Source organism: Moesziomyces antarcticus, assembly GCF_000747765.1.
Source record: "Moesziomyces antarcticus DNA, scaffold: scaffold_v10027, strain JCM 10317, whole genome shotgun sequence".
Taxonomy (NCBI): domain Eukaryota; kingdom Fungi; phylum Basidiomycota; class Ustilaginomycetes; order Ustilaginales; family Ustilaginaceae; genus Moesziomyces; species Moesziomyces antarcticus.
Window position 1 is genome coordinate 13,102 of NW_014638983.1, and position 14,252 is coordinate 27,353.

At 58.6% G+C, this 14,252-nt stretch overlaps 7 protein-coding genes across 7 annotated transcripts; 3 read left to right on the forward strand and 4 right to left on the reverse strand.

The window, feature by feature from the left end:
- Positions 1-57: 57 nt before the first annotated feature.
- On the forward strand, positions 58-457 carry PAN0_027c6167 (uncharacterized protein; the record flags this gene model as incomplete). The annotated part of the gene is made up of 3 exons (XM_014798370.1): positions 58-76; positions 148-302; positions 374-457. 3 exons carry the CDS (start codon positions 58-60, stop codon positions 455-457), a joined length of 258 nt encoding a protein of 85 aa, XP_014653856.1.
- Positions 458-585: 128 nt separating this feature from the next.
- PAN0_027d6168 (uncharacterized protein) lies at positions 586-2,547 on the reverse strand (the record flags this gene model as incomplete). The annotated part of the gene is made up of 1 exon (XM_014798371.1): positions 586-2,547. The coding sequence occupies one exon, from the start codon at positions 2,545-2,547 to the stop codon at positions 586-588; it is 1,962 nt and encodes a 653-aa protein (XP_014653857.1).
- A 1,301-nt stretch (positions 2,548-3,848) lies between these two features.
- Positions 3,849-5,270, forward strand: PAN0_027c6169 (alpha-galactosidase; the record flags this gene model as incomplete). Its single annotated transcript, XM_014798372.1, has 1 exon — positions 3,849-5,270. The coding sequence occupies one exon, from the start codon at positions 3,849-3,851 to the stop codon at positions 5,268-5,270; it is 1,422 nt and encodes a 473-aa protein (XP_014653858.1).
- A 196-nt stretch (positions 5,271-5,466) lies between these two features.
- Positions 5,467-7,631, reverse strand: PAN0_027d6170 (uncharacterized protein; the record flags this gene model as incomplete). The annotated part of the gene is made up of 2 exons (XM_014798373.1): positions 5,467-6,724; positions 6,922-7,631. The coding sequence occupies 2 exons, from the start codon at positions 7,629-7,631 to the stop codon at positions 5,467-5,469; spliced, it is 1,968 nt and encodes a 655-aa protein (XP_014653859.1).
- A 749-nt stretch (positions 7,632-8,380) lies between these two features.
- PAN0_027d6171 (uncharacterized protein) lies at positions 8,381-9,025 on the reverse strand (the record flags this gene model as incomplete). The annotated part of the gene is made up of 1 exon (XM_014798374.1): positions 8,381-9,025. The coding sequence occupies one exon, from the start codon at positions 9,023-9,025 to the stop codon at positions 8,381-8,383; it is 645 nt and encodes a 214-aa protein (XP_014653860.1).
- A 1,210-nt stretch (positions 9,026-10,235) lies between these two features.
- On the reverse strand, positions 10,236-13,720 carry PAN0_027d6172 (uncharacterized protein; the record flags this gene model as incomplete). Its single annotated transcript, XM_014798375.1, has 7 exons — positions 10,236-10,646; positions 10,741-11,507; positions 11,719-11,996; positions 12,053-12,523; positions 12,701-12,858; positions 13,156-13,513; positions 13,632-13,720. 7 exons carry the CDS (start codon positions 13,718-13,720, stop codon positions 10,236-10,238), a joined length of 2,532 nt encoding a protein of 843 aa, XP_014653861.1.
- A 130-nt stretch (positions 13,721-13,850) lies between these two features.
- On the forward strand, positions 13,851-14,223 carry PAN0_027c6173 (copper ion chaperone; the record flags this gene model as incomplete). Its single annotated transcript, XM_014798376.1, has 2 exons — positions 13,851-13,859; positions 13,933-14,223. 2 exons carry the CDS (start codon positions 13,851-13,853, stop codon positions 14,221-14,223), a joined length of 300 nt encoding a protein of 99 aa, XP_014653862.1.
- Between the last annotated feature and the right edge of the window lie 29 nt (positions 14,224-14,252).

Below are 14,252 nucleotides of genomic sequence, written 5' to 3' on the forward strand. Positions count from 1 at the left end.
CACCATCCACACCAACACCAACACCACCCTCACTCGCCCACTAATCGCTCTTTGAAAATGGCTGGCGGAGGATATCGTAAGTCTCTACCCTCCTCACCATACCGCACTGTAGATTCGGCTCGACTGACATTGGTGATGGTGCGATAGACCCATACAAGGCCGATCCGGCACTGGATCGATGGCAGAACATGCACTCGACCATGTACCAGCGCTTCCGCATCACCCCATCCAAGGCGCGCAACATTGTGCTCTGGGGTCTCGCCGTGCCTGTGCTCACGTACTACGCCGCACAGTACACCGACGTAAGTTCCCCAACCCCCGACGGAACCTTAGATGAATAGCAGAGACTGATGAGGCGGGTTTGCGATTGTAGGACCGATGGGAGCTGCGTGGAAAGACGCGCCAAGACTCGTTGCTTCGTAACCCTCCCGCTGCCCCAGCATCCGACGAAGAGTAAAAGCGATCTACACCTCGACGCTTCGCCAATTCCAACCCCCGCGTTTTCAATGATCTTGGTCCGAGTTTACATATCGAAACAGCACACAGACAAAGCGGATTCCAATTGGCTTTCCAGGGTTCCAGGGGTCAATCGCTGGCGAGGACCCACTCTCTTAACGCCTCTGCGGTGCCCCAGACTCTATCGAGCATAACCGCATCCAGCCACCTCTGCAGTGCCGTTCGTCGCTTTTCGAGGTAGCGCGCATCGTACTTGCTCAGCAGCCCCGTTGTGCGCGTCGGCAGTTTGGGCAGCCACTTTGCATGCTGTGGCCATTCGTGCGCCAGCGCTCGGTGGAGGTTGACGAAGCTGCTGAAGCGTTTGTGCGCCACAATGTGCGTGCCGTGCGTGGTGGTGACGACGATCTCGAAGACTACCCACCCGCGCGCTTGACTGCCCACCTCGGACCAGCCGCGGATCCGCACCTCGCGCGCAAACCGCTCGTCGCCCTCACTCCGCCGCGCTGACCGGCGCCGAGATGGCGATGACACGCTGCCCCCACTGCGCCGCCGTTCGAGACTCGTATGACTCGGCGTGCGCGAGGACGTGGTGTGCGTCGAGACCGGCAGCGAGATGAGTGACGAAGGCGCCGATTCCAGCGAAGCAGCATCGTCCTCTCCATCCACGTCGTCATTGTCCATGTGCCGAGGCGACATGAGAGGACTCGTGGGTTCCGATGCCGACCCGTGGCGCGCATAACCAGATGGCTCAATATGCTCGAAGTTGAGACCCTCGCTTGCCTCCTCAGAATCCACAGCGGGCGGGGTGACAACACCCGACGCCCTAGCCTGGCGACGATTGGCGTGCAGCTTGACGGGCTCGCTCTTTGCCTGGCTCAGCTCGATCGTCGGTGTGGGTCGTCGGAACGAGTCGAGCTCGAGCTTCCCGCGCGTGGTGTCCGAGGTGCCCGCGCCCTGGTTGGGCGACAGCAGCGGCGTCGACGTTGCGGATCGTCTCACCGGCTCAGGAGCATCCAGCTGCACTTTGCCGAAAGCCGCATCCATCTCTGCCTCTGCACTCGCCATGCCCCGCGGCGGAGGTGGCGAGAGCTGCTTGGATGACGATGATGCTGGAGAGCCGATTTCAGACGCCGTGTGAAAGCTCGCATCGCGCACGAGAACGGCGTCGTCAATGTTGTCCGAGTGCGCGAGTGTGAGTGCGCCCACGACGGCACGTGGCGCCTTGAGCATGTTCGGAGGCCCGCCTTTGGAGCTTCTGCGAGGCTTGTTCTTGGCTGGAGGCACGGCTGCTGCTGATGGCGCTGGCGGGGCAAATGCGTTTGGAAACGATTCGAGGAAGAAGGCTGGCGGGCTGGACGTGGTAAAGCTGGCACCACTCGCTGCTGTTGGTGGAGACTTTGAAGCGTCTGGCGGAGAAGAGTGTTGACGCGGCTCTGGACTGGCTCCGGATTCCGGGGTTGGAGCGCTGGTAGAGTGTAGGTTCGGCGAGGTGAGAGACGGCGGGCGTGGGCGACCTCCAAGGACGCGACCCACGACCTTGCCCTGGACGATGCGTTCGCCGTACTGATTGATGTAGATGTCATTGACCGGCGTCCGCACCCGCAGCTTGGATGGCGAGGCAGCACGATGCTCATCCTCGCTACCCAACGGAGACAGTACAGCACCAGGCGGCGCATCGTGTGAGCGGGATGCACCAATCACCGATCCGATGCGGCTCGACAGGCCGCGTGCGGGCAGATTGTCATCAGCATCGTCGAGCACATCAGCACTGAGCTTGATCTTGATCGGATCTCGATTTCCGTTCTGCGCAGAAGGCGATGGGCTCCTGGGTGCATCGGTGTCGGTCGCAGTGGATGGCGGCGTAGGCCACTGCCACGGGCGAACATCGGTGGGCGAGTGGAGGAGCTCGAGCTTCGATCTTGGTGAGAAGACGGGCGGCTTTGATAGAGGTAGGGAAGTCGACTTTGGCTTGGCGGGTAATGGAAGCTGCTGCAGATGCGGCGAGGCGGGGAAGGCGGATGGCTGTGGACGCACGACGTCGAGGAGTTGGTCCGTGGCTTCGCGGAGCTCGCGCGCCAGATCGGCATCCATTATTGCAACGAGCTGGGAGATGGGAGGGCAACGAGCTGGGAGATGGGAGGGGCAGCTCCATGGTATCCTGAGCCCTATGGGCGAGCCAAGAATTTGGCGAGGAGCGACTAGCAGGGACCAGGCTCGGTGCGGACGTCGAGGTGGATGGTGGTGGAAGCCGCATCCGTGCGCGCCGCGTGCAGCTCCGGGCAAAGTGGACCCTCTCGTTGCTCCTTCTCCACAGGTCAACACCGGGGCGACAATTTGACACTGTTATGTTGTCATATCTAACATGCAAATGCCTCGGTCAAAGACGGCCGGCTAAATTTGGACCGAGCCGAACAGCCTCCGAGAAAAGCGCCGCGGCATCTTCGACCGTGAGCCGCCCCACCACAAAGGTTGGTTGGACGCACCCGCCGCTTTATCCTGCTCCCTCCTGATTGCCCTGCAACCAAAACAGCAAGAGCCAGATCACAGTACCCACCGTTGAAGGGCGAGTCTGTGCAATTGGGATGAGCAAGAGCAAGAGCAAGAGCAAGAGCATGGCCAGCCGGCGCTTTGCAGCCCAAACAATTTGCACCGAAATCTCTCCGCCGCGTAGCGAAGCGAGAAAACTTTTGGGCTCCGCTTGTCCAACAGCGTCACAGTGCGCACAGCATCCTCCTCCTCCTCGCCCTCTGCCGCCACCACGACCACCACCTGCCGCTCCGTCCTAACCGAGAGCTTCTCGCGCCGATTTCGGAATGTCTTGCTCTCGCTTGCCAAGGTTGGTCCGGCTCTCCTCGGCCCTCTCGGCTTCCGGCTCGCACACAGTGGGCTTGCCATAGCACGCCGTGCTCCTTCGCACATGTTGGCCAGGCTCCTCCACACTGAGCGCCCGCCGACCAGGCCCGAAGAACACCGCTGCTGCACTCTCTGGAGCCCCAAGCCCGTCCCCGCAACCTTCTCCACAAGGTCGACTCGCCAACGTCGACAGGCCGTATACGCCCCCTCCCGCGGCGGACTCGGTCGGCGTTCACCGCCATCCCCGCTTCGGAAGAGTCACATGCCGCATCCCCACCTCCCCCACGCCCAATCAGCTTTGCGCCCGCTACTCGCTTGCTCATGCCAAACAAACCGTTGATGCCCAGCTGCGGCTATACAGTTCCTTCTCTCAGGACCCCGCCGCTTACTCCACTAAGGCCCTCTCCGCTCCTCCCCGACACTCAGCAAAGACCCTGATCGACCGCTGATCGACCGCCGCCACACGTATAAAGAAGCTCGTCGGAAACTCGCTCCTTCCTCGCCCACCCATCTCTACCCTCCTATACCTACTCGGCAACATGGTCTCCACTACCTTTGCTGCCCTCGTGCCTCTGGCACTCGCCGGCTTCGCTTCGGCATACAACAACGGCCTCGCACTCACCCCTCAGATGGGCTGGAACACATGGAACACCTTCGCCTGCAACATTAGCGAAGACACCATCCTCTCCGCCGCTAGGTCCATTAAGAGCGAGGGTCTCGACAAGCTCGGTTACAACTACGTCATCATCGACGACTGCTGGCAGGCCGACCAGCGTGATCCTGACACCAAGGAGATTCCTGCCAATCCAGAAAAGTTCCCCAACGGCCTCAAGCCCATCGTCGACGAGATCAAGGCTCTCGGCCTCAAGGCCGGCATCTACTCGTCTGCAGGCACCATGACCTGCGGACACCACATCGGCTCGCTCGGGTATGAGGACGTCGACGCCAAGAGCTGGTCCAACGCTGGCTTCGAGTACCTCAAGTACGACAACTGCTTCAACCAAGGTCAGCAGGGCACGCCCAAGATCTCCTTCGACCGATACAATGCAATGTCCCAGGCGCTCAACAAGACCGAGGGCGACCCCATTCTTTACTCCATGTGCAACTGGGGCGAGGACTGGCCCTGGCTCTTCGCACAGGAGATCGCCAACTCGTGGCGCATCTCGGGTGACATCTACCCCTCTTTCAACCGCGACGACGACAGGTGCCCATGCACCGACATCACGACGTGCAATCTTCAGGGCTTCCACTGCAGTGTCGCCAAGATCCTAGATTTTGCAGCTAGTCTTGGCCAGAAGGCGTACCCGGGCGCATGGAACGACCTCGACATGCTCGAAGTGGGCAACCGCGGTCTCAGCCTCGACGAGAGCCTGGTGCACTTTTCCATGTGGGCCATGGTCAAGTCTCCGCTCATCCTCGGCAACGACCTCACCAAGATGACCAACCAGACCAGGGCGATCATCAAGAACAAGCACGTCATTGACATCTCGCAGGACCCCAAGGGCTCGCCCGCCACGCGCATGTGGAAGAAGCACGAGTCGGACGGCAACACGCAGCTGTGGAAGATCGGTCTTTCCAACAACACCTATGCCGTTGCAGTCATCAACGTATCCGAATCGCCCAAGAACATGTCCATCAGCCTCGACGACGTCTTCTACGACGAGTACCTCGAGGGCGAGGATCTCGCACAGCAGTCCTGGACCGCCTACGACCTCTGGAAGGGCGTCGACTTCACAAAGAACCCCACAGAACCAGTTGCCTTGGACAAGATGCTCGTCGGTACGGTCAGTGGAAGCATCGAGAATGTCACGGTGCCAAAGCACGGCATCAAGCTCTGGAAGCTCGTACCCCAACAGGGTCAGGAGTCCGCACAGAAGAGGAGCGCAGATGGTCTTGATAAGGTCACGCGCGACTTTGCAGAGATGAAGCCAAGCCGCATCATGGGCTCGCATGCCTTCTAAACTTGGTTTCGTAATCGAAAGTCACCGTCTAGCATCACACCTTTCGTCCTATGGCGTGCAAGACGAACCTTGAATTGTGAGCAAACTTGGATGAGAAAGGAGAGAGAGAAAGGATGACTGGAAGGACTGTCGATGAACGCGAAAGCAGAGAAATGACTGAGAAAAGCAAAATATGAGCGAGAGAGTTGGGAGCGGCTTAGAAGAGCACAAGGAGGCCAGCAGCCGAGGCGATGGTGACAGCTGCAGCGGCCATCGACACCACACCGACCATGTCCATGCGTCCAGCACCGGACGTCGTAGCCGTGCCCGTACCCGATCCCGAGCCCGCGGGGCCGGTGGGGACCTTTTGCGTTGGGGTCTGCATCGACTTGGGCATGGTGAAGGTCGAGGTCGACCCCGCACCAGACCCAGGACCCGCGCCCGCACCCGCACCAGGAGTGGTGGTAGTATTGGTGTTGTTGCCATCGTTGATAGTGGGCATGTGCTCGAGGTTGTCGGGCGAAGTGTAGCCGGGAATCTTGAGGTCCGGTGCACCCGCCACGCTGCAAATGCTCTTGACGACACCAGCGGCGCCATGGAACTGCTGAGGACAGGTAGCATTGATGCAGGCAAACGTGCCGTCGACGAACGAGGGAGCCTTGCAGAAGCAGTCGGGCTTGCTCAGGTCCGTACCGCATCCTGCGTCCTGGGTCGACTTGGACGCGCACTCGGTCACGCACTGGCCGTTGTGACCGCCATTGTGCTTCTTGGCCGTAGCGTGCGGGTCCTTGGCATCCTCATCGCCATCGGTAGCATCGTCGTTGCTACCCATCATGTGCGAAGAGTGAGCCAAGATTGTCTTGGCATCCGCCCCACCGGCGGGCGATGAGATGTTGCCCCCATCATCGTCGTCGTCATCGTCGTCGCCGTTGGGCGAAGATGCAAGCTGACCTCCTTGCGCAGGCTTGCCTGCCGAAGGTGCCTGCGATGCGGCTGGAGAGGCAGCCTTGTTGTCGCCCTGGGCCGACACGGCTGCAACTACAGAGAGCAGCAGCACCAGTGCACAGGTGAGCTTGATCGTGCGCTTAGCAGCAACCATAGCTACAATCGAGTTGAACGGAGAGAAGATATGAAAAGGAGGAGAGATTCGGAAAGATCGAGGTTGAGGGTCAAGAAGCAAGCACGTCCTCGAGCTTGTGGCCCCCGTCACCCTCTCAGGAGGCGCTACTGTAAGAGTCGTGTGGATGGCAACAATATGAAGTCGCAGGGGCCCAGTGGGCTGGTGCAGGCGCGTCCACTTCATTACCGCCACCACAGCCCACGTCGCAGGTGGGTCTCGTCGAGCACAGGCCTCCCGCATATGGCCTCCAAGCGCTGCAGAGATGCTGGTGGCCAAGAGCCTTCTGACGACCCACAATTTTGAGATGGGCTTGGGCCTCTCGATACCTCGGTGCTCGGGCGCTTCGTTCGCCTCACTAGATCCGCACGGGCTCCAAACAAAGGGCCATTCCCTCAAATGACCGTCCTCGGGCGGTACCCGGTGATGTCAATTGCTGAATCCTAAGCCGACGATGTTCGTTACCCCGCGTTCACGCATCGCAGTCATCTGTTCACAAGCAACGTCTCACAACATTCAACTGGATTGCAATGGGTCTAAAACGAGCGCGTATACTCTTGGATGCGTGCGACGCTCGTCACGGCCGGACTCGAGTTCCACCTGATCAAAAAGTTGAACGGATTCTGGGGCTCCTGCACGATCGCAGCGCCAATGAGCCTGATGTAGTCGTGCTGCTGCCGCTTGGCGACGGAGAGCTCATAGATGAGCAGCGGAGGATGCTGTTGCGTCTGCGCTGTGTAGGGAATGCGGAGCATGCTGTACCACTCTTGATTGACAGGGACCGGTGCCATCACATGGATCGTTCGCATGCCTCCGGCTTGAAATGCCTGCAAAGCACGCTGATCGGTAGGGATGTTCAGCACATGCGAGACTTTTGTGCCCGGAAAGTTGACCAGATCAAAGGCTTCCCTTTCTACTCGCGTCCCTCGTCCAATGACAATTGGATGAGCACGAAGCGCGGCGAGCGTGGGATCGAAACGCATGCGCTCGCCCTTCAGTGCGACAAGGATGTGGTCGTGTTCGAGCTCCAAAAAGCGAGGCGGCCGGGTCGTCAAGCCAGCACTGGTCATGTCAGAAGGCATGTGAACGAGCGGATACTGGCCTCTCGGCTCCGCAGACTCCGAGCCGCCGTGCCAGAATGCGACGCGATGACGCACGTCAAGGAACGAAGGAAGGATGGGACGCACTGGCATGGCCAAGCTAGCCCGGAGGCAAGAAAGTGCGACCAAAGTGGCGAGGAGTGTCAGACAGCTGTGCGACACCATTTTGTCTTGAATCTAGTCGATAAGAAGCAGGTTCAAAGATCCACAAAGCGCTCTTGACCGCTCATATATACACCAGGGCCGCTGTCGCTAAGATAATGGCCGTTGATTCACTCGGCCATCGTCAAGAGGGAGAACGTTGTAGCTTTCAGGGGCCCCTCGGCCTTGTTTTCCCACGACAGGTCGTCGGGTTGTCAGGGCATGCTGATCATATGGTAGCACCCTTCAACGACGTTCGACTATTTCGTGTAGCCACCCAGCCATTTTGACGAGTTTGCCGACGGTGTCTCCGGAAGAGCTCCTGAGCACCCGGGCTGCCCACAACTTCTTCCGACGGAAGCGCACTTTCATCATGTATATTTATGACCGAGTCTCCGTCCTTCGATGATGAAGGCACGGCAATCCCGTCGTTTGCTGTGCTGGCAACAAACAAAGGTCGGATATCGCCGAGCTTGTTATTTTCTCACCACGACGGCGCGATCGTGCGGTATATACGGGTGTCGAAAGTTTTCAGTTACTAGGTAAGCGAGCACGAAAGACAGTTTTGAGTGAGGACTAACAAAAGGAAGTGCTGCCGGTGATATGATAGAGGCCGAAGCATGTCAACTCTGTTGCGCACGGCACCAGCGACAATGAGTGAGAGAGACAATGAAGGGGAGGGGGAAGAGAGCGGGCGTCGAGCAAGCATTTCATAACACCGAATGGCGATTCGTGCCATCCCCGCAGGCACGCGAGGTACCGTTCAGTTCGCGCTAAAGAAGATGCGTGATATGGACCAGGTTGCGCGAGTTCTTGAGACTGTTGACGAAGCTGGCACGCTCAGCCACGGTTGCAGGCGATCGAATGGCGAGCAGTTGGACGTTCTGACCGTGAGCAGTGCGCGAGCCAATCTTTCCAATAAAGATCGGGTACATGGCCTCCCGCTCGACGTAAGTGGTGGGAACCACCATCTGCGACCATTCGGGGTACGGAGATCCGCGCATGGGGCGGAAGCGAGTGAGGAAGTACGTTTCGCCATCGTGGTTCATACTCGAGACTGGGGTGTTGGGGTCGATAATCATCTCGTGGAACTTGCCCAGTACGTTGTTCCAGTGGCCCTGTACGACGCCCATGGGCACGTGGTTCTCGACGCCATGTCGCTCGGACATCAGGTGCGTCATGACGTCCGAAGGTACCTCAGTACCAGGGTAGAGCGCGCGATTGGGCCGACTTGTGGCGGAGGAATCAGGCATGTTCGCCCAGACATCATGACCAGAGGTGTCGTCCGATGCCCGGGCGGCGAGTACGAAACGGGCTTCATGAGCGCCAGCGCCATCGAGCGGGGCAGAAGCCACGAAAGTGGCCTGCACGAAGAGGACGGCGAACAGCACCGCGGTCAGCTTCGACATGGAAATCATGGCTGGCAAAGAGAGAGAAAGAGTGTGTGTCTGTGTACGAGGGAGGAAGAAGATGGAAAGATGTGATGATGGAAAGATGTCTCCTGTTAGGAAGGAGGGCCCATATGTAGGGCACAAGCATATCTAACGTGCTGCGCTGTTTCATGATCGCACTAACGTCTGAGGACTTCGTAGGCTATGATACGGTATCGTAAAGTGTGACTCGCTCTTTCATTAGGCACGACGTGCAGCTTCATTGGTGGTCAGCAGCAATGCGGCAGTACCGTGTATACCGTAATAGGTTGCTATGGCTTTGACACTTCCGTAACTTTTCTTCAATAGAAATCATCAGTGAAGTCTCTTCACAATAGGCGACTGAAGTGTGAGCAGCCGTTCATTATAAGCTCACAATCCACTGGTGGGATTTACGACAGGCCGCATTCAAGGAATCCGGCTTGGCATTCCCTACGATGCGGCAGTATCAAGGTGCATTGCGGGCTCGCCTGCCACCTGTAGCAACATAGGGTCTTTGTTTAGCCCACACAAACATTGTCGTGACTGCGGCAACACGCGTTCATTCGGCGTCAAATTCGGTATACAGCTACTTGCAATGCCCGATGCAGGCGTGTTGCTTCATTGCAGGATCATATTGTCAGCGGTCGTTGCTGATCGCATACAGTACAGCACAGTCGGGCCGAATATTGCCCGTCTACGAGATTGAGGGTCCGGAGGAAAATTGTCCCGCAAATGCTCTGGTGAAATGCCAACATTCGTACCTGATGTCTGTTCGGCAAGCCGTCAAATCCGTCCGCACATGCATGATGGCTAGGGTCTCTACTACGTGAACTTCGCTCTCGCCGAATCCCACGACTGCGCTTATCGCTCTGTTGGTCGAGATTGCAGAACTACCGCCAGGGTATCCATGCATAATGTGTTTCTGTTGCCTGCGTAGGTTATGGAATGGCAGTTGAGTCAGAGGTGCTGTGTTAGCCTGTGTATCAACCACACACTGCGAGCTCTTCGGATGTGTTCACGCTGCCGCCACTCGCCTGCAGCTGTGTGCGGACGAAAGCCAGCCACCGCAAGCCCATTGGCAATCACATCGGGCCAAACAGCCGCTCTCAAAGAGGACATGCTGGGCAAGGTGTTTAAGACGGCGCCAAAGATGCACCACATGATTGAGGAGCTGCTTGCAGCCGAGACACGGTCTACTACATCGCCAGCATCCCGCTCATCGGCAAAGACGAGATGACGCTGCCACGCTTCTTGAAGGTGTTTGGCCAGCACGACCCAACGTCAGAATTCCTGGCCAGACATAGTCAAAGAACGGTCGCTCGAGCTCCACTCTTGCATTGGCCAAGAACGGAGACTGAGCACATATTCTACTCTCATCAGCTTCGGGACTCCATCCAATCAATTGTTCCGTCCCAGCGGCAGGAGGGCTAGGGCTGCGAGTCAGGTCGATGATCATTGGCTCGAGGGTCGATGGCTCGAGGGGCAGGGGCTGTGGGCTCGAATGCGCCGAGATCGTTGGCGACGGTGGCACCGGTGTGCAGGGTCGTCGATCACGCAGCTGCTGCGTCGCCATGCCTTCTGCTGCTGGAGGAGTGGTGGACGAGAAAGGCTGGAGACCCGTGTCGTGCTGCAGGAGACGAGGGGCATTGTCGGCGACCCAAGCTCAAAGGAAGCAGAAGAGTCCGCGAGCCTGCACGGACCCTGCCATGCCATCTGCGTACCGCGGAAGCCAGATGCTGCTCCTGGGGCATGCGCTCGCCGTAGAGACGGGAGACCAGCGTCTCGAGTGCCGTAAGGTCGCCACCTCGACCAATCAGAGAGACGTCTCTCTGCGTCGTCCACTGCAGGATGTTGTCTCGGAAGACTCGTCCCACGTTCTCCCTGTCGGCCTCATCAAGCGTCATGCTGTTGCTGATCGCTCGGCCAAGGCTTCGAGCCTTTTCCGCCGTACCGATCTTGGCAGCAGGGTGTCCGCAGAACGCCATCACAAAGAGGAAGTGCTCCACGTTGCGGATGGGCGTGCCCGAGAAGCCAACGGTGAACTCGCGTTGCACGTTGTACTCCATCGAGAAGGTGCCTGCCGTGGTCTGAGGGAGGTCGTGCACCTCATTGTAGCAGACAAGACCATACTTCCACGACGTGTGGAAGGGCAAGCGAGGATCCTTCTTGGCCTTTGGGGCCGTGTTCTTGTTGGACACCACGACCAAGAGGTCCGCATTCCACATGGTACGGTCGTTGTCCTTGAATTCCCGAGGCACGCGCTTCCCTTTGTCGTTGGATTTGGTGAGGCTGAGCAAATGCAGCTCGCCGTCCGACACGTCGCCGAGCGTGACGTCCACGAAACGGAAGACCTCCTTGCCAAACTGCTGGCTGACCGAGGTTTTGACGATGAAGAGGCACGGCTTGTTGGAGACCTTGAGCTTGCGGTAGATGAGTGCGAAGAGGATCGCAATCACCGTCTTGCCAAGCCCGGGTGGATCGGCCACAACTGTGCGCATCAAAAGAGACAGAGAGAGAACAGGGGTCAGCGCTTTGTACAAACGACAGTGCTCCTGCGTGTCGAGATGCGCTGCAGAACGGTACCGATGCAGGAGCATACGCGCAGAACGGTTCTGTCGAGGCATGAACCCAGCAAGAACGGTTATGGCTCGACTGTCCAAGTCAAGGCATGAGCTGGCCTCGCCTCTTCCGATACTTACTGCCTCCGGTTGACCAGTCTCTTCGGTCGAACAGCTCCTCGTCCGAGAGAGCTTCCATCTGCTGGCGCAGCGCGGACGTCTTGCGGATGTCGAAGGCCACCTTCCGAAAGAACCATAGGCCTGACTGAAGCTGCGTCTCGGACAGCGTCAGCCGCTGACGGAGAGCCTTGTCTAGCTTGGCGTCCAAAGGGTGAGTACGGTAGCCAAGCTTGGTGAGGTCGAATGGCTCGTATTGAGCCAGGGCCGCCTTGCTTGGGATGGCGAACGAGTCAGCGGCCCTGATTGCAGCCGCATCGGATAGGTGCGGAAGAGATAGGTGAAGGCTCGCAGGCACTCGTCCGAGGTGAGGTCGCCGTCGATGCCCCGGATGTCGTGCTCCACCTGGCCGGCTTCCTGGTCCACAGCGATCGAGCCAGAGGTGTCTTCAAGGTCGACCTTGACCGCCACAATGTTGGTGAACGAGACATCCTTGGGCACGTCCTTGATGGCGGACAGATGCTTGACCAGCGAAGGGTTATCGGCGACGTGCTTCCAGGTCTTTCCCTCTGCCTTGGTGCGCCAAGTATCGGGCTTGACCTGACGTCCGACCAAGCGTAAAGCCTCCTCGGCATTGGTCTCGGCTTGCACGACCTCCTCCTCCTTGCTATCGGACTCGAGCTCGTCCTGCTCCTCGTCCATGTCCTCTGGCTGAGGCGGAGCTCTGGATCTCTTCGCCCGCGTTGCTGAAAACGACGCTGCCTTGCCCTTTTGCTTGGATTGTTTGGCGGCGAGACGTCTCTTGGCCTCGGCGGTCAAGGCAGCCTGACTGCAGTGCAGATGGAAAAGAAAAGAAAGAGGAGGAGGCGTCGTCAGTGTCTGTGGGCAAGGGCAAGAAGCGAGCGCAGTGCCATTCTGTGATCGGACAAGCGGCCAGCGCGACACCGTTCTGAGGAGCTTCTGGTCGCTGTGCATCGCAGAATGGGACTGTCAAGGGGTAACTTACCGAGCTTCTTCCGCATCCCTAGCTACCTGCAGCTCGGTGCGTCGCTTGTGCAACTTGCAGCCGTAGCTGATGCTGGTCTGGAGGAGGCTCGCCTCGTCTCCTGCCATGCCATCGGCGTACAGCGGAAGCCAGATGCCGTCCTCGGTCTGAGGCTTGTCCTGGTTCGTTGAGCAGGGCAGTGTTGCCGTAACAGCGCTTTTGCAGGTCTTTCCACTGGGATTGCATTGTGGCATTGGCTTGCTTGTTGCTGGCGAGCCAGGTTGAGGTGGTGGCTTGCCACTTCTTGATGACCGGTGCTCTTGAGTATATTATGAATGCGTTGCTGTGAGCGCACAGCTGACTTTTGGTTCCTCGAGAGGCACCGGTGCCCAGACCGGTGCAGCTCGAGGGCCAGCATGGTTTTGAAGCCGAGCTCAAAAGTGAGCATCACATGCGTCAGATCTGCCTTGACAAACACTGCCCTTTGTATGTATGGACGTCTCGACAGGGCAGTAGTTGCCCTTGGTCTTGGCAGACGTCCTGTTTATCGTGAGGGCACGCTGGAAGATGTCGTCGAGGGCACAATTGGGATATCCGTACAGCCAGCATGCCTGCAGGAAGCGCCAGAGATTTCCCTCCCCACCCAATGATTCTGAGGGGTCCGACAACTCAGAGGCGCTCGCCAGCTTGTCACGAGGCATGCTGCTGCTCAGGTCCGGCAGCGCTGAAGTGGTTGGGAGCCAGCTGCTCCTTGTAGTCTTGGAACGTGTCGAGCTTGCTACCAGGGGTCGGGAGGGGGGCTTAATGCCAACTCCGGAACCTGCGCGCGGCGTCCTGCTAATCACACTACTCATACAGACTGTATTATAGCGACGTCTTGACAATGAAGAGGCAGGGCTTGTTGGCAAGCTCTGAGCTGGCGGTGGATGAGTGCGAATGACATGGCACTCACAGTCTCGCCAAAGCCGGGCGGCTGAATGCTCCGGATGGGACGTGGAGGCTTCCCGCCCGACCGGACGTAAAAAAGGCTCCGAGGCGCATTGCGTGCGTGGAGAGCCGTGTGGAGGTTAACTTCCGAACCTCGGTCCGCGAGTGCGGGTATGGACCCTGGATTCAGCACCCACCCGCACTTGTCGCTCTACCACCATCTCCTACTCAGACCAACAACACGATGAGCGAGGTACGTACTGCATTCTCCATCAAGCACACCAATCGCCCTAATGCTAATCTAGCTCGATCCCGGGTCGCGGTAGCACGAGTACAAGTTCGAGGTCGTCATGACGTGTTCCGGCTGCTCCGGTGCCGTCGAGCGCGTTCTCTCCAAACTCCAAGGTAAGCCCCTTCCACTCCACACCGCCCTCATCGTCTCGAGACACCGCTCACACACTCTTCTCCTCTTTGCATGGATGCAAGGCGTGGACTCGTACGACGTCTCGCTCGAGTCGCAGTCGGTCGTCGTGCGCGGCTCGGCTCCTTTCGACACCGTGCTCGAGAAGATCAAGAAGACCGGCAAGGAGGTCAAGTCCAGCCAGGTCGTCCGATAGACAGCATCTCTTCTTTTGCGTATCGCATC